The sequence below is a fragment of the Rattus norvegicus genome, chromosome 13 (assembly GCF_021556685.1).
Source record: "Rattus norvegicus strain SHRSP/BbbUtx chromosome 13, alternate assembly SHRSP_T2T, whole genome shotgun sequence".
Classification (NCBI taxonomy): Eukaryota; Metazoa; Chordata; class Mammalia; order Rodentia; family Muridae; genus Rattus; species Rattus norvegicus.
Genome location: NC_141546.1, coordinates 82,378,494 through 82,397,911, shown reverse-complemented (window position 1 = coordinate 82,397,911; position 19,418 = coordinate 82,378,494). Strand labels below are relative to the sequence as shown.

Below are 19,418 nucleotides of genomic sequence, written 5' to 3'. Positions count from 1 at the left end.
TTTCAGGCCGTCAGATTCCAATCCCCATTTTGCCATTAACTGAGTTAAGAACTGGCTGCCCTCTCTTCCCATTAGTACTCCAAACCTGACTGTTTAAAATGTGGTTGCTGGAGGATATTCTTCATGACAGATATTCTCAGCGCCTGTCACAACATCCATGGCAATATATTGGGGACAGTAGCTGAGCTACAGTAACTCCAGACTCTCTGCTTTTCAGGCTTCCTTCCATCCATCCACTTAATAACTAGTTATTGTGGATTTTCAGGTTCTCCAGCACCCAACATTAATGGAGCCCTTTCTGAATCAGAAGGTGTGTTTTATGCTCAATACTCTATATACATTGTTGTATCTCATTTAACCCCATCCAGCAATTCTGTTGGGTTACTATGAACCACAGAGAAACTAGAAAACCTGTCTGAAGTCAAAAGCTAAGAAGTGTTTGTGTCAGCCTGGGACCCAGGCTGGCTGTCTCCAGAGCCCACTTAAGGACCTTCCACATGGCCTCCGGGGCACAAGGACAGGCTGAACTTGCAGGGCAAAGCAGCACCTATGCCTTATACAACCTGGAAACTACAGCAGAGATGTCTTGTCCTTTCTTTTAGTGAGATCTGGATGCTGTGGTGGGGAAATGGCTTTAGTCACCATCTTGTTCACACTGGTGTTTTCCCAAGGAATGACACAGAGAGTCAAGGATGATGCAGGGAGGCATCATTGGATGCCCCTTGGCTCTCGGTGTCTTTTGTTATCTGTGAACTGGTTCTCACTGGTTGAATGATTCTGAATGTTCCCTTCTCCTGTCCTGGACTCCCTCTAATCATGGGCTTGAGAATCTGCATTTTCATTGGTTCTCTCTGGCAGATTCCCTCCCTCTCACCACGAGAGGCCTGGAGCAAACTCAATCAGTGAGTCACCCCAACCTGCAAGGGGACAACATCCTTCCCGCACAACAACGGAGATTTCCCACTCACACCAGGCACCTTCACGAAGCCCTCTGCTTAATGAACTGCCCACTTCAATTTACTTGTCTTACTTTAGCAGGATGACTTTCGATCTTTTAAAGCAAGAACAAGAAGGGAAAGGCGCTTTCACATTTGTTACTCTCTGACACGAGGCTAGCCCACTAACTCACGCTGTAAGTCACACGATGAAGCCCGGTGACACTCAGGGACTGAGAAGGCCCATCTGTCAGACCTGTAGATGCCAAGAGCCCACTAAGACTGAGGAGCATGCCAGCCTGGGAGGATTCGCAGCAGGCCAGGGTTCTGAGTCCCCAAGGGCAACAGCCAACCTGCAGCTTTCCCAGGGAGACCTGAGGTTAGAGGAAGAAGCCGGCTCCACCTTGAAGGTCCGTCTGATGCAGGCCCAGCAGAGCACAAGACCACTAAACCTCTGAGACCCACTGCCCATTTACTGAAAGAAATGAAATGAAGAGGGCCTTACATGGGTGCCTGTCCTTGGGCTCCCAGAGAAGAGAGATAATGGAGGAAGAGATGTCTCTTGCTCTCTGAGCTCTGGAGGTAAGCCTTGAGAAGCTGTGGTATCTAAGACTCATCCTAACTTCCACATCAACCTTCTCCCTCCCAGAGCTGAGCACAGCCTGGCTCTGCTTTAGGTAGAGGGGAGCAGGGGGCCCCTCACCTTCCCTCTTCATGCCCATGACCAGGCACTTCTGGTAACGACAGTACTGGCAACGGTTGCGCTGGCGCTTGTCGATGAGACAGTCTTTGTTATCCCGACACGTGTAGATGAGGTCTTTCCTTATGGTTCTCTTGAAGAAGCCTTTGCAGCCTTCACAGCTATACACCCCGTAGTGCTTTCCTGGTTAACAGAGAACAGCCCAGAGACTGTTCTTGCATTTATTCAGATTATTTTCCCAAACAAAGAAGCCCATGACCACCCCCTAAGAAAACGCCCATATCCCCTAAGAACAAGTAACGACTCCCAAAGAAGCTGGATCACAGAACCAGAAGTGAGAGTTAATGGTTTTCTTGTGTGTCTTCCTACTGTATCTGCAACTCCAGACTGCGTCATTAGAAAATTCCTGGCCTCAGATTTTATTGACATTTATTTTATCAGAGCAACTCTTAGATTTTTGATAAGGAAATATCCCACCTCAGGTCAATATTTTAGCATACATGATAAATAAAACGATGTTTAATTGCCGTATATTATCCTACAGGAAAAGAACCTTGGTTTAACTGACATTTCTCAGAATTGGAGCCCAAGGTCCTGAAAGCCACTAAAACTTATCATTTTGTACAGAAACTATGTACAAATAGAATAGAATAGAATCCTGAGCTTCCGACCGCTGATGAAAAAAAAAATCTGTAAACTTTTTACAGCGTAACATTATCCTCAACCTTGACTAGGGAATACATTCTGATAGACAGCGATTTTGCTTCATCTAGAATAGATGGTTGTGTATTTCACCGTCTCTAGGGCCTCTAGTTGTCCCTGGCAAGAATGGCTGATTTTGTGGCAGAGAGAGCTGCCTGCTACACCTGGCTCCACACAAGCGCCATGAGTCAGTTACAGTGCTTGCTCTAAGGAAGTCTCCTCTACACTATGGTCATGTGGCCGAAGTCACGGAAACTGAAAATGTATCGAAGAGGATCATTCAAAACACATATAGGTCTGTTTCTGGATTAGATGGTTCCACGTAGCCACAGGCCCAATTTTCTGATTCTGTTTTATTTACGTCGATGCTAAAATCCATTTGAAATCCCCAAGAACCTGTGAATGTAGCATCCTGCACCCCAGAACTTACCTGTCGGTGGAGGCCACCCTAAGATGAATCAGTGGCTAGAGACGGCCTACCTGATGAATTAGCCTGCCTGTGCCCAATCAGTTGGCCATGATAACTTTCTGAATTCACAGCAATGATAAATATCGGCTTTCATCTCGGCCCAGACAACCTCATACTTTTGGCTCTGAAATATTTAACTTTGAGAAGCAGGACCCTAATTTGACCATAGTATGATAGCCATTCCTTGTCTTTACTATCCAGGGAGGGACTGACCACCTTCAACTAAAACAACTAAAAGGAAGAAAATGCCTTGTTAGGCTGCGACTGACACTCTGTCATGGCAACAGCCATTTCTGCATGACTAGAAAATGGATTGTAGAAGCAAGCAAATGTTGGCCATGAAGCTGAGTAAGTCTGGGGCATCTGCAGCTCTCAGTGTCACGGCCTGATGTGGTAGCAGCCATGAGAAACAGTCATCTTTGTGGTCTGCTATGGAAAGAACACGCTCTGTCTTCTCACTCTTTTAATTGATTGGGACACAGAGTCTCGCTATGCAACCGAGGCTCGCTCGAACTCATGATCCCCCTGCCTCGCTAGTGAGTAGTGGTGTTACAGGCAGGCACCAACACACTTGTCTTTCTTGTTCTTCAAATCAGAGACTCGGATGGGGAAAGAGGTTGGAGTAGAAAGAATGGAGAGAAAGGGAAAGCAATTAGGAAAAAAGCAATTTTGGCAAAATGGAAGCGGATAAGCCAAGGAAAACAAGTTTTGCCCATAAAAGCATGCTTAAAAAAAAAATCTAGCAGGTTGCGAAAGAATAAAGCGAAATATGCTCAAATATTAAAGAGCTCCTCTTTCGTGGGGATATTATGGAAATGTTTTCACTTTCTCATTGTACTTTTATGATTCTTCCAATTTTTTATTGGTTTCATAATTATTTATTTGGGATACTTTATGATTATGAGAAGTAACTTTTTTTAAAAATTAAAGAAAAACTAGCAGGGAGTATTTTCAATCCCAGATATGGATGCAATTGTGTTACTCCAGAGAAGAGACTGAAACATTTCCAGGGAGTCTAATCCTTCAAGATAAAAAAAGAAATGTATTTTAGAATCATCAAGACTGCAGGCTCCGGACTCCATAACAGAAACGTATAGGCTAGGCCTCCAGCTGGACCACTATAAGGGGTCATTTCACTAGGTACAGTGCATGCATGGAGCAGGGCAAGGAGCCCTTGTCTGGGATTCTATCTCCTGGGGCCCATACCTGAGGATCTGTCCCCACAGATGGCACAGATGTGTTTCACCAGAGACCCGGGGCTGGTGGATGGGTAGTTCATATTTCCGATCCCAGGCAGACCTGGTAAGGGCTTGATGTCCTCGGAGCTGCTGACACTGTTGACCACATTGAGCTGCAAGAGAAGCAAAGGCAATAAGAATAAGACATAAACAGGCAGGGTAAGCCCAGCCCCCAGGCCTCCTGCAAGGAGCATGCTGGAGAGATTAGCTCCATTTCAAGAAGTAACCTCCAAGTACACGGTTCCCCAAACTGCTCATCTGTGACATGATCACAAGGCCATGGGACAAGCACACAAGATGAGAAGAAATAATTTCTAAACGCTAAAACATGACCCGAGCACCACAACACACTCTAACTAAGCTGTTTGGGTTTCTTCCTTTCATTCACGGGTTTTACTTGAGCTAAGCAGAGCCGCACACTTAGGATGGTGTCAGCTGTGTGATTTTAAATTTTTTATCAACTCCTGACTGCAGCTTCAGCAGTGCACCAGGAGGAGCGATGGCCCTCGGGCAAGATGAGCACACTCTAAGAGACAAGCCCCCCACCCCTGAACATACGCTCGCGTGCGTACACACACACACACACACACACACACACACACACACACACACACATCCATTCATCGGTTAGTCACCGGGCATTCCCCAGAGCTCCGAGACACAAAGGCAAATAAAAGTGAACATCTGGGGATTTCTGATAAACCAGAAGAGGGGGACAGGTGAATGGCTCACCTCTCTGAGCACCCTGAAGACGCTAGCCCCCATGCTCAGATCTCTGAGCAGCAGCAACTTGGGCAGAACGTGGTGGTAACTAACAGATGATCTTCCCGTGACAACACAAAATCTGTACAGCCAGACACTAAGTCGTCTGCAATGCCCAGTTAAGCCCTGTCCACAATGGCATGGAGCTGGTGCTTATGATTGTCCAAATGTGTAGGTCAGCTTGGCTTCTCTGGTCCCCATCCCTTGTCAAAAGTGAACATTTCCTCCCCACTAATCCTGGTGCCCTTGAGGAAGTGTCGGAAAGGTTGAAGCTCAGTGTTTTGTAGCCATCGGAGAAAAATGGTCATCCAGTCAGAAGCAGGTGCACTCAAGTTCTGGGCCCATGCCTGCGGGGAAACCCCGGTGGTCTTGTCTGGGCAAAGAGAGCCCTAAAACCTAGAAGGTCTGTCTCTTGGTCCTCAGAGACATTTGGTCTCCTTGAGGAGTCAGAATATGCACGATTAAGAACCCGTATGAGAGGGGCTGGAGAGATGGCTCAGGCAGTGAACGCAAGAACCTGAGTAAAATCACTAGAATCCTTTTTTTAAAACTAAAATGTGGTGGCGTGTGCTCAGAGCTCCAGTGCTTGGGAAGTAAAGTAGATCCCTGGGACTCTCTGGATGGCTAGCTTAGCTGAAGTAGCGGGTTCCAAGCCAATGAATGATCAGGAGGAGGAGGGGGAGAGAAAGAGGGGGGGAAGAGGAGGAGGAGGGGGAGGAAGAGGGAGAGGAGGAGGGGGAGGAAGAGGAAGGGGGAAGAGGAGGGGAAGGAGGAAGAGGAGGGGAAGGAGGAGGAGGAGGGGGAAGAGGAGGAGGAGGAGGAGGTGGTGGCAGCAGGGGAGGTAGGGTGAAAGTAAAGACAGGCAGATATAAATGATGCCTAAAGAACAACTGAAGTTGTCCCCTGGTCTCCATAGGTACACACAGACACACACAGATACACACACACACACACTCACACACACACACACACATATACACACACATGCACACACACTCACACACACATACACACACATATACACACACATGCACACACACTCATACACTCACACACACACACATCACACACACACACACACACATAATCTACAGGCAACTTAAAAGAAAGGGAGGTGATGTGGATCTGCACATGTGTATCCACTAGATACACATGTATCTGAGTGCTAACACTAGATACACATGTATCTGAGTGCTAACACAGGGTCCACGGAATCCCTGATTTCTGAGTTACGTTGTCTAACCTTGTAACTGTAAGTGCAAACAGAACCAGAGGTAAGATTTCTCCCTCATTCTGGGACATTGGCATAGGAAGGACAATCAGTAAAACATAACCTACAATAGCACCAGGATAGGTTCCTTTCAAAACCACCAGCTTTTCGATTCACTAAGCACATATTTATTGAGCATGGGAGACAGGCAGAGGCTCTGGGTTAAAGGCTATAAATATTTTATTAATTGGTAGAATGGATAAAACCGTGAGATGGAAGAATTCCTTCCCCTCATTTTTACGTGAAGTTAAGTCAGTCTATCTGGAGTGCACACCCAGTATCTTGTCCTGCTTCTGTGTAGTACAGAGAGGTCCTACACCTGGAAACGTCAAGAGAAAATGATGCCCAGCTGATGACTGAAGGTTCTCATATGGCAGGTCTGAGGAAGGCTCTTATTGTGTGCTTTCTATCATTCCGCCAATGATGGGTAAAGGCTTTGAGAATGAAGGCCCCAAACCTGTGAAGCAACTGTGCCCACGGGGTAGATGATGTTGAGAGGCCAATATGGTAGCCCTGAAGACTCAGCAGCCTGGCTAGAATGGCAATTAGGGGCCGCTAGAAATTTTGAGCAGAGGAATTATGGCTTTCAAACTCAGCCTCAGTGAAGCGTGGGGTTCAGTAGACCTAGGAAGGATGGGAGAAAGATGTGTTTAGGCACACGCTAGGTCTAATTGCCTGGTGCTAGGTGCCCGGGCTCCTGGATCCGAGATACTCAGCTGTGGTTGGCAGGAGACACTGAGCCCTCACCTGCCCTTGCAGCTTCCTGCCCCACCTCCTTGACCAGAAGGCATGAAGGAGCAGAGCAGTTTCTCACATTCTATTCCCGTTCTGAGTCAGCAGCCCCTCTCCCACTTCTCTTCTTCATGAATTCCGATGGTGGTGGGACAAAGTGTTCAGGACAAGTGGGTCTTTCCTCCATCCACCCCTCTGGCAGGCTCGGGGCTTGTGTGGGCTGAGATGGTGGTGCGGGGGGAATCAAAGGGAGTGGGCAGTGGAAGGCAGCTGTTGTCAATACAGGCCTATTAGCTGCCTGGCCCCAGAGTCCCTGAACCTTGGCTGTCTCATTCCATTAGAGGCGGCTCTGCTGAAACAGGCACTTTAGAGCTGAAATTCAGCAGGAGGTCTGACCTGCCACTGCACGAAGGCTGGCTGTGCCATCCGAGTGGGCAGGAGCCCCAGCTCATCTATTCCGTGCAGATTCACCCAGTGGTTGATGCTTCCTGAATACCTCTGGAGCTGTTTCAGAACATTAGCTTCATCTCTGCATCGTCTTTAGCCTCAATTATTCCACCCAGGCCAGTGTCCGTATTCCAGGGTACAGACCCCACCACTAATGACAGAATGGGTTTGGTCTACCACCTGGAAGCTGGTAGGTCTGGCCCTGCTCCTCCTCACTATAGATCGTTAATATTTTTTTTTCCCGGAGCTGGGGACCGAACCCAGGGCCTTGCGCTTCCTAGGCAAGCGCTCTACCACTGAGCTAAATCCCCAACCCCCTCTCACTATAGATCTTAACCAGGTCCTTCCTACCACTTATCAGAGATTGTTTCCTCATCTCTGGACTAGACGGGTGGTTCTCAAATCGTGTGTGTGTGTGTGTGTGTGTGTGTGTGTGTGTGTGTGTGTGTGTGTGTGTGCGTGTGTGTGTGTGTGTGTACTCACATGCACACATGTGTGTTCCCTAGATATGAAAAAGTTGAGGCTTCTTATATTCTGAACAGGCTTCAACCAAACCTGATTTGTTTCTTGAGACAGCATCTCACTCTATAGCCCAGGCTAGCTCTGAAATAATCTTCCTGCCAATGCCTCCCAGGCAGTGGCATTGCAGGTGAGCACTATTCTGCCCAGCCAGCCAAGTCTTTCTCGAATGGACATGGACATTGGCCTCCCAAATACCATTTTGCTTTGAAGATTTTATAGTTTGATTTCTAGTTACCATCAGATTGAATAATCTTTATGTCTATTCCAACTATAGTGTTTTCAGTTTTATGAAAATATTTGCAAACATTTCAGTTTTATGAAAAAAAATGCAAACATTCGAGAGGGTAAGGACTCAGTTGTCAATAAATTACTAAGCAAAACAAAACAAAACAAAGATAAAAAAAAATCAGTAAGGATCCTAGTCAGGCAGTGTGGGTCAGCAGGGGAGAGAAAGGTTGGGGACTCCAAACATTTGTGGGAAATTTTCAGAGTCTTTACGACAGAATTATATTAACAAATATACAACATTTTGTGCACACACACACATATACACACACGCATATTTCTGAATAACATACATTGAAATATGTAGCCTAGATAGCTACACAAAGTATACACACACACACGCGCGCGCGCACACACACACACACATATGTTATCTAGAAATTGCTCTTTCTACTACAATGCTCCCAAGGGGGACTGAATCATATAATTATATATCATATAATTATATATGCCATATGTATTATGTGTAGGACTCATTATATATGACACATAGATATGATTCAGTCATAAATTTAAGTCCTGTGTGCATGTATATGTATGTATGGTGCATACATATAATATATATTTATTTATATTATATATAATCTCTAGTACCTAGACATGGTTTGTAACTACTGGTTGAGACAAACTTCTCTGGAACTCTTCAGCAACACGCTATACCTGATCAGTTTGGTGTACAATACATATCATGTAGGAATAATAGTAATAACAGTATCTTCTGGCTGCCACAGGGCATTAAAGACCTCCAGAAACATTTTTCAAATCCGCATCTCCTTAGACATTCATTAAAATCCTTTTAGGAAAATCAGGGCAAGCATTTGTGCCCCCACAGTAGAGAAAATGAAACTCAAACAGAAATGTGCTGAAGTGGTTTGTGAAAGGTCACACGGTCCCTTCCACTCTGTGCCAGCTCACTTCTCCTTGGTCCTCAAGATCAAAAACCCAGAGTGCACTCATAGGATTTCAAAGAGAAAAATAACAGAGGAGAGTGAGAGACCCTGTCTGCTGTCCCACACCGAGTACTTCCTCCCCGCAACGCTCCCGAGCCGTACTCACAGGTCACGAAAAGCGTATGCTTCGCTGGTGAGCTTCCACAGACCCAGTGGAAGGCAGGATGTAGGAACAGTTCCCACCCCAGGTCTCTGTCTAAGTCTCCGTGACTAACACCAAAGCCCTGAGACGCGTATCATCTGGTTAATTGGGCAAAGTTCTGGTTGCGTGTGGTTCCGGAGCCCAAATCCAGAGTGCAGCTCGCAGTCTGAGGCTGCTTCACCAGCATTTGGCAAGCTTAATATAGCTTCCAGAGCCAAACTTGGCCCAGCCTTTGCACACAGCCCAGTTGGCCAGCACCGAAGTTTTCAGCTGACCTTTCAACCCCGATCCCTCTGTACAGACATACGGTCCAGGAATAGCGGCCCTGACACACACGGCTGTGGAGATGAATTTATTGGCCAGGTTTGGCTTAGTCAGGAGACACTGTTGTGATTGCTAAAGGCAGCCTCCGGGAGACAGTGGCTGCCTGCTTCCTACCCCCAGGTTCTGTCACTCTCCCAACTTATCCTGGTTTATATATCTTCATAGATACGATGATTGCTGTTTTAAATTGTTTTGTTTATCCTTTAGGTTTTTAATCTGTTTTCAATACTCAGCCACATTTATGCTATTTTTACACCCCCAAACCAGGGTGGTGTTGACTAGAACTCAGTCACTATAGGCTCTACAAACAGTTTTTTATTTATGTATGTATGCATTTATTCATGAACTTAAGAAGTGTGCATGAGTGCATGCCTCTGTATGTGTGTGTGTGTGCGTGTGTATGTGTGTTTTCCTCTATGTGGAGATCAACAGTCACCCGTAGACTATTTACTATTCAGTAGCTATTCACCTCATTTTGTTGAGACAGGTTCTCTCACTGGAGCCTGGAGTTCACTGGTGTGGCTAAACTGGTTAGCAACTGAGACCCAGGATCCACCTCTGAAGTGTTGGGATTGCGAGCACAAGCACCACGCCCAACTTTATCTGTGAATTCTAAGGACTGAATCCAGACCCTCAGTCTTGTGCAGCAAGCACTTCACTGACGGTGCTGTCTTCTGGCCGGTGTTCTTGTTACTTTTAAACAGGTTTTCGTTCTGTAGTCCAGGCTGGCCTTGAATTCATTATATTGCTTCCCAAGCTGGTCTTGAACTTGTAGAGATCTTTCTGCTTCAGACTCCCGGGCATTAGGATTATAGACATGAGCCACTACAACTCATGTATTTAAATGAATGCCAATGCCCTTTGCAAAACCCGACTTGCACCACCATGCTGAGATGTATCTAACTGTCAGACTTTGTTTGACTCTCCTTCCTTGAATGTGCTGCTAGAAAAGAAAGTGAACAAACGAGCTACACTCAGTCTGAAAGGCAGGAAATGGCACATGCATTCCTACTGCCACCTCTGAGGTCCTAGCACCCATGATCAGACAGTACACGGGTCCCTTCTCTGCTTCTCCTGGGTTCTGTTCTTGCATATGTAGTTCACACAACATGTGACTTCTCTTCATAATGCAGCCACTACCCACTACCCTGACTTCCTGTCAGGGAAACAGGTCCTAAGAAATTATCTCACACAATTTTGAAGGCTAACCAGTCCCAGGATCTGCAAACAAACTCTAGGAAAGATCATGCTATAGTCTGAAGACCAGCAAGCTGAAGGCCCAGGAAGAGCCAATATGTCAGCTCACCACCAAAGGCGGGGAAATGTTACATATATGCAGCCCCAGGACTAGAGAGACCACTCCACAGACACAGCGGCTGCTGTACCAGCATGAGTTCGGATCTCCAACAGTCATGTAACAGCCAGAGGTGCTGGAGTTCATCTGAACGCCACCCCCACCCACGCTAGGAATGAAGATGGACTGGTCCTATGGGTCACTGGCTAGCCAGCCTAGCTGAGAGACTGTACTCAAAGCTCAGACCCAGTCTCAAAAAGCAAGGTTGAGAAATGACTGAGGAAGAAACGCCAAGCTGACTTGTGGCCTCCACACTTGCCCACCCACAGGAATGTTCACAAAACACACACACACACACACACACACACACACACACACACACACACACACACACACCCCTCCTAGGTTGTAGGAAGGAAGAATATGGAAGAAGAGTTTTTTCTTACTTGGTTGAATGACCAGCCTTTTTTTCCTAATCTGACCTTCAGGTGATCAATAGTAACTGTCCATATGAGAGTACAAATGCTGGCTTATTCATTCTACCTATGAGTAACCTATAAATGTTAGCCTCATCAAAAACTATCATAGAAATATTCATAATAATGTATATATAATCTGAGCATCATAAGGAGTACCAATGCTATCTCCCCCCTGCACGAATGCAGAAGGAAGGAGCAGGGGGTCCTGGCTATTTCCATGAAGAAAGGAAGGTATAGCATATAAACTTTTTGTTCCTAAATCTTCACTTCTAATGCTCCATAACCTTTGTGCTGTAATTCCCACTGGAATGGGGACAGCCCATTTCTCCACTCTCCAATAGACCACCTCTATGGTTTCCTTTGGTCATGATGTCTATGGGGGAATCGTCTTGGTTATGTTAATTGAGGTGAGAAGACCTGCCCACTGTGGGTGGCCTTGTCCTTTGGGGAGGGGTTCCCGGACTGTACAATCCTGGTGAAAGCGAGCTGAGTACTAGAACAACACTGGGCAGTGCTGCTCTCTGCTTCTTGACTATGGCTACAATGTATCTCAACTTCCCCACAGTGATGGACGGACTGTGATACAGAACTGTGAGCAAGAACAAAGCCTTTCCCCCATAAGTTGCTTTTGTCCGGAGATTTTTATCACAGCAACAGGAAAAGAAACTAAGACAGCAGTCATCTGAAAGGCCATGGAGAACCATTTTCTGATTAGCTGCTGCTCCTTTAGCCTAAGACACAGGGACTAACTAGCATGCTAGGCCCATTTGAAGCATGGGTATCTTTAAGCAGAAGGCAAATACTTGTTTTTGCAAGCTTTGATAGCAGAAATTGTTCTTCTTTAAATAATTTTTATTTCCTGGGCATGCGTGTTTTCCCTATGTGTATGCATGCGTGCAGCGTCTGAGGATGCCATAAGATACCCGGGATATGGATATTGGACACCCTGGAGCAAGGCTTATAGGCAATTTTGAGCTACTATATGGGTACTGGAAACCCAACCCAGGTCCCTCTGTGAGAGCAGACCCTAACCACTGAGCGTCCCCGCCTAGAGATTACATTTCATATAACATTACTGTAGCAGCGGTCAACCAGTCTGAAAGAGGAAACTGCCAATCTCAGAGGAAAGGCAAGGCCAGTGTGCCACAGAGAACAGTGGCCCGGATCTGCCGTATGATACACCTTTTCTCCACTGCAGCAGGAGATGCTCAGAATTCAGGTCAAGTTTTCACCTTGACTCCTCTTTGTCTCAGACACGCATGGATGTATGGATACCTAGTTCTAGATTTGTCTATGTGCTGGGCCTGCCTCTTTCCCCTCACTTGAAAATGCCTAGCCCTGATTATTTCTGTATTCCCTTTAACAAAAGCATATGGTATCTCATTGTTTGTATGTGTACATAGGCGTTCACGTGTGCACATAGATATTGAGACCAGAGGTTGACATAGGTGGCCGCAAAGCCCTCAGAGGTCCTCCTGTCTCCACATGTTGCTCTGCCCCACGGCCTCTTGGTGGAGGCCGGGGATCCGAACATAGTTCCTTATGCTTGTATGGCAAGCATTTTGCTGGTAGAGCCATTTCTCCAAACCCCTAGATCATTGGCTCTCAACCTCCCTATTGTCGTGACCCTTTAATACAGTTCCGCATGTTGTGGTGAGCCTTGACCATAAAATTATTTCCATTGGTACTTCACAACTGCCATTTTGCTACTATTATGAATCATAATGTAAATGTCTGTATTTTCTGACAGTCTTAGGAGGCCCCTATGGGGTTGCAACCCCACAGGTTGAGAATCACTCATGGAATTAGAAGAATGAAAGGGATCTACAAACACCCCTCAAAGAGGTGTTGAAATCAAAGCCATGAAGCCGACCAGGAACATGCCCTTGTGGTCCCAGTCTCTGGGACCACAAGTTCTCATATGGTCACAGGATTTCTTGAACTGAAGGCACAGACAGGTTCTGAAGGCAGGCATGCTACAGAGCCAACGCAATCGCTTCAGCAAGCCCACAGTGAGCGCTTGCCAACAGCTCCAGCTCGAGCTGTCAGTCTGGTCTGTGCTCTACTCCTGGAGCAGCCTCAGGCCTCCAAGATGGCTGAACCAGCCTCGGAGAAACATAACCTACCTGAGAGCTGGGTGGAACCACCAAGTTGATTCCCGGAGGAGCTGCCAGGGCTCCTGAGGGTGGACCCATGGCAGAAGTGATGACTCTATACGGAGAGCCGAGAGCATTGAGGGGGGTTCCCACAGCACTCAGCGTCCGTGGGGCACTCACTGGGGTATCTGTGTAGCTGGGATGACTGTCCATCGGCTTCCCTGTGGGCAAGGCTACCGATGGGCTCATGGATGTGGAGCCAGTGTGACCAGGGGAGCCTGTGAAAGGAAAAGCACACTGTGAGACGTTAAGGAGGCAACCCTAGACTCCTGTGGACACAGAGGCCCAGCCCATCACTGCTTGTTTCCTGGGTCTTCGCCTCCTTTTGGCCACTTCTACAAATGCTAGTCGCTCAGAGGAGCAAAATGCAGGGATAGGAGACGGCCTGGCCTAGAAGAAGGAACTGCATTAATGTCTTCATTCTCTGAGGTTCTCTCTGGATCCACTGGAGCCAGACCAAGATGCACAGCAAGTACAAACCATGGCATGCTGCACGAGTCCCAGGCCTCTGTTCCTGTGTCCGGGGCCAGTCAGTCGGGAAGGGCAGTGCCCATGTGAAGAGCAGAGAGAAAGGTGCCAGAGCGTCATCAAGATCCCCTTCCTCGATCCACTCACCTGCTTGCCAATCGGCACCACTGAAATGGCTTTGTGTGCACCAGGCCCTGGGAAGCACAGGAAGCCTGGTGCCCACGAGCTTGCAGATAGCACTCCACCTGCAGGGACAGGGTGCCACACCCCTAGCACCCATGGAAGAGGTTCTAGGAGCATGGGAGCAGTGACCACGCGATCACCATAACCTTCTCTTCTCCGCTCAGCTGAACCATGTTCCCTGTAACTGGCACAAGATGAAAGAGATGGGTGGGTGCTTTCCTGTCATCTTGAGAGCCCACCATGGAGCATTCTCTCCAACGGAGATATAAGACCTCGTCTCTGCAAGGCCGGAGTCGAGAAAACACAGCAAGAGCAGCCTGCCCTGTGCAGCTGACCAGAAAGGTCAGCTGCAAAGAACTGTGCAAAATCGCTGCCCTCGGCTCTGTCGTGCACCTTGTATACAGGGACAGAAAATGAGAACATGGAGTGGTCAGTCAGGGAGCATGGCCTGCAGGAGAAGCTGCCCAGTTCCATACCCCTCCTGTGAGGTACACTCTATGTGAGGTGCGTTGGGTCCTGAGCAATAAAGTGCTAGGATTAGGAGACAGAGAACAACCTTCCCCCTTAAAGTTCTGGAGTTGGCCAAGAGGTATCAGAAAGCAGCTGTGGGACTGGTTGTAAACATAAATACCCTCTAGGAAAATGCCCACGCGGAGTTTCCCATGGCCCTTCTGCTTCCTTAGTTAAGGTCTACCAGAGCGAAGGAGTTACTCTAGGGCTGGCAAGATGGCGCACTTGGAAAAGGCACCAACTGCTAGGTCTAGAGACTGGAGTTCAAACCCTGGGACTCACACAGTGGAAGGAAAAAAACTGGCTCCCACCAATTGTCCTCTGATCCCTGTACATGTACTGTGACATGTGTGTTTATGTTTTTAAAAGCACACACACACACACACACACACACACACACGAGAAAGAAAGAAAGAATGAATGCATGCATGCAAAAAGTTAAAGAGGGAACAATTGTTTTATTCAGAGAAAAATCTCAATCCACACCTGGGCCCAACATCCCACTTTTGTCTAAAATCGTCATCCTGAAGAGAACGATGCCTTTATGGACTGCACCCCATGAACTCGGAGCCAAAATAAATCCTTCTTCCCTTACATTGTTGCTTCTTCCCAGGTACTTTGTCATAGAAATGATCCAAGGAACAATACACCACACAGAGAGTGCATTGTATTTGGAAGGAAGGAAGGAAGGAAGGGATAAAGGAAGGGAGGAAAGGTCAGGGGAGAGGAGGGGAAGGAGGGAGAGGGGAAGGGAGGAGAGGGGAGGACATATTGTTACTGTGGGTAGTAAAAATGAAGGCAATTTGACTGTGAACTGCAGAGGCAGGAGGATTGTTGGGATTGAATGAAATCATGCATTCATGCCCAGTTTTTAACTGTCTCTGAGGGGACAGGGCCAGCAAGAAGTCTCACCAGGTTAGGGCACCTGCTGCCAAGCCTGAGGATGTAATTACTTTGTCCAGGCCTCACATAGTAGGAGAGAACTAACTGCTGTAGGTCATCCTCTGATCTCCCACATGTGCCATGCCACATGTATGCAGCAGATGAACACACACACACATATGCACACACACACACATACACACTTACACACACACACACACACACACACACACACACACACACACACACACACACACTTGCTCTCACCCAGAAGGGGTAGACAAATAATAACCAGACTTTCAAGAACAATCACGTAAGAGACAAATGCTTCTTACACAAATGGTTTTGGAAGTCTGACCCTCACAGTGACCAAGCAGTCTTAACAGTGGTGGCTTTGCTTTTAGCATAACTCTGTTATGGGTTGACTGCCCATGCCCCTTCAAACCACATCTTGGAACTCAAACTCAAGGTCTGAGGACCTGATGAGAGCCTCAGGTCAACACCCTCATGGATGGATCAATGGCCTTCTTAAAGAAGCTTCAGAATGCCACGAGGCCTTCCTAATCTCTTCTGCATGTGAGGACACAGCATCTGTCCCTAGACCTTCCATCACAGGAGGGTCAGAATTCACAGAGCGCCACAGTGAGAGTAGAAGGCAAGCCCTCCCCAAGACACCGAACCTGTTCAGGGCTTTGGTCTTGGACTTTGAAGCCTTGAGAATTATAAGCAAAAAAAGAAAGAAAGAAAGAAAGAAAGAAAGAAAGAGAGAGAGAGAGAGAGAGAGAGAGAGAGAGAGAGAGAGAGAGAGAGGGAGGGAGGGAGGGAGGGAGGGAGGGAGGGAGGGAGGAAGGAAGGAAGGAAGGAAGGAAGGAAGGAAGGAAGGAAGGAAGAAAGAAGTCATTGTTTATGAACTGGCTGTCTGAGGTACCTTGTTACAGCGGTAGGGATGAGCTGAAACAATCGCTCGCCTGGGCTACCTTGGTATGAGGATCCTGCCTCTGCACCTTGTCTACCTTGCTAGCTCCCTAATCCTGTATCTTGATCTTCTATCACCTGTACTACAACTGCCCAGAAACCTAGAAAATGCCCTTAGACTACTCCACAGAGTTCATTTTCTTTCTCCAACCAGCAGCTTCTTTATAAAATGACTTAAAGTGATGGAACTTCCTCAGGAGGTCGCCTTCTGTCCTAACAATGGACCAAGGAAAAGTGTTTTCTTTACCCGGGCCTCATTTCTCTCAGCAAGGAGCTAGTGTTTGGTAACCTCTGTGGTTCTTCCTGCTAGCTCTGTTTTATGAGTGATGCCCGGAGCATAGGTTTCAAGTGTTGGAGAGAAAGGACAGGCAAAGGTAGTCTGGAATGGTCTGAGCTTAACCACTGGCTTTGGGGGGCCCTGCTATCCTACTTGACTTCCTTAGGCCTTCAGGCTGTCTAGCAAGTATAGTTTAAGAAGCTGACTGTTGTCAGGAGCCAAGCCGTGACAGGAATATATAGAATACAGAAAGAACACTATCCTTCTGTAGGTTGATGTCATTATGCAGGTGAAGGCAGGTATAGGATATAATGAGGCCTGCCATTGGACTAGAAGGAAGGATGGGCAGGAGAAAAGTTTTAGAGATTTATAGGTTGTTATGACTATTCTTAGATTGGCAATTACATCTTATCAATTGGATCAGAAGTTACTGTATGGTGTGTTCGTTCATGTGGTAACTTAATTGAGTTCGAGAGTGTGTGGTGGTTGGACACACTGGATCCACCATGGAATTGGGATGTGTATGTCTGACATGATAACAGCCTACCTTGGGAACTAGGTGGGTAGAGAGACTGTTGCTGGGCTCAGAGAGTAGCCATTGGCAGTGTGATATGAGATAGAGTTTAGGGGGTGAGACGCTTTGTTGACTGAGATGAAAATATCCAACAGATGCCATGTGGCCCTACGGTGCCAGCACTAACGCAGGATAAAAGAAACCTCTTTTGAAATTATACTGCAACACCTTCCAAAAGTCTCCGTATGTTGTGGTCATGGGTACAATGCTATAGAGGAGACAGACACAGCTCTGACATGGAAAACTGTCCAAGGTTGACCTCCAGGCTCCACTCTTTCAGCCGTGTAGACGCTTGCTTTCTTAAACAACTTCATCAGAGTTAACAGACACTGAAAGTCCAACATCAGGATACTGGTATGGTGTTGAGCCCATTCTCCTCCGTGTGTCCTCTGTGTGTGCCTGCTCCTGGGTCTCTTCCTCTTCTTAGAACCTAAGTCCTTTGGACTTCTCTGAGGAACTGTGTAGACTGATACAACCGTGCCTGCCTCAGAGAACCAAAGAGAGTGTCTGAAATCAGAGCCCAGAGGTGACTTAGTACTCTATAGGGGCTGTGAGGAAGGGGCTCCATGTAAACTGAGGGAGCCATGGCAAGAAGATTAATTGTGTAGAGATCGAGGGCTGGGAGGGCGGCTTAGTGACAGTCTATGCCTGCAGTGCACGAAGCCTTGACTTCAGTATCTAACACTGAAAATGCATTAGTCCATATCAGTAAAAACTCTGGTAAGGATTTTAATTAGGAAGCACTGATACAGGAACACTGGCTTTGTCTGTTTGTTTGTTTGTTGACAGAGTTTCTCTGTGTAGCCCTCACTGTCCTGGAACTCACTCTGTAGACCAGGCTGCTGTGGACTCAGAGAGATCCGCTTGTCCCTGCCTCCCAAGTGCTGGGATTAAAGGCATGTGCCACCACCACTGGCTGGCCACACTGGGGTTTTTAATATTGAACTTTCTGAATGACGAGCTCATAAATAGCCTGGAGTGCTCCTCTGTCACCCCAGCGCCCCTTCCTTAGATCCCCTCATATCCTCTCATAATTCAGCCTGACACACAGGCCAATTTTGCTGACTTCTCTTCAGGATTCCTGGTGACCAGTGGTCAGTCATCTCTTTGCTTGTCCTGCCAGCACAGGCCACATGCATCTTGAACTGGCTGTGAATGTTATCCAACACATCTGTAGCCCCCAACATCATGCCACAACGTCAGAAGGTTGGGCACCCCTGCTATAAACTACCATCATGATTTATGTGCTCAAAATATAATTATTGAACATTGAAACCTCTGTGTTTCATATATATTATATATAACTAATATATATTATATACCATATATAACCTATATTGTTATATATAAGTATAGAATATATATGAGTGTAGAATTAATAAAGGAAAATTATTTGAATAAGAAATCAGTGTTCCAGGCAGTTATCAAACGCAAAATCTGTGAGATCTCTGAGAAGCAAATGAAATATGTACATGTATAAGGAGAGAGAGAGAGAGAGAGAGAGAGAGAGAGAGAGAGAGAGAGAGAGAGAGAGAGAGGAAAGACATAGAAAACAGAGAGAAAGGAAGAAGAGAAAGACAGATACTTATTGAGAAAGAGAAGAGAGAGAGGACTGGGACTTACAGAATTCTTACCAAGGTAAGGGGTTGCTTAGCAACCGATCGTCAGCCAATGAAAGTAAAATGTCAAGCCTGTAGTCTTTCTGACTGGCCAGACAAGGGAGCAAACGGTTTGGCGTGGCGCGTCCACCCCTTTGCTGCTGTGCCAGGGTGGAGAGTTTGTTTTCCCATTGGCAACCCTCTTCAGGGGGACCAGGAGCTTTGTCATGAGCCATTGATAACGGCTAATGCCCACCCGTGGGGAAGGGGGCAGCGTCTCAGAACTGGATTCTCCACAATAAGTTGGGGTGAGGGGGAGAATCCTGGGGCTCTGCCCCACTCTGGTTTCTCCCACGGTGGGGACAAGCCCACACCCAAGCCCTCCCCTCCTTTCATCCAGGAGAAAGATGTTGTGCCTAAGCTGAGGATCAGAGTATGCAGTGCCTGGCCTGTTCTTTGTTTAAGAAAAACTTACACATCCTTTCCGTACTTGGCTCTGAACACACAAGCAGGCTGCTGAGCGAGAGTTCGACAGGGGACAGCT

General features: G+C 47.0%; 1 protein-coding gene across 4 annotated transcripts in view; it reads right to left on the bottom strand.

The window, feature by feature from the left end:
• Rxrg (retinoid X receptor gamma) overlaps nucleotides 1–19,418 on the bottom strand; it is a 41,728-nt gene that overhangs the window by 12,367 nt on the left and 9,943 nt on the right. For 2 of the 4 annotated variants that reach the window (XM_087581773.1, NM_031765.1), the window contains exons 2-4: nucleotides 13,378–13,625; nucleotides 4,013–4,157; nucleotides 1,639–1,818 (exon numbers count right to left, since the gene is read on the bottom strand). In XM_087581773.1, the coding sequence (XP_087437899.1) occupies nucleotides 1,639–1,818; nucleotides 4,013–4,157; nucleotides 13,378–13,625 (573 nt within the window). Of the gene's footprint in view, nucleotides 1–1,638; nucleotides 1,819–4,012; nucleotides 4,158–9,118; nucleotides 9,344–13,377; nucleotides 13,626–19,418 lie in introns of those variants that run through there. The other 2 variants (XM_087581774.1, XM_087581775.1) reach the window with 1 other exon arrangement.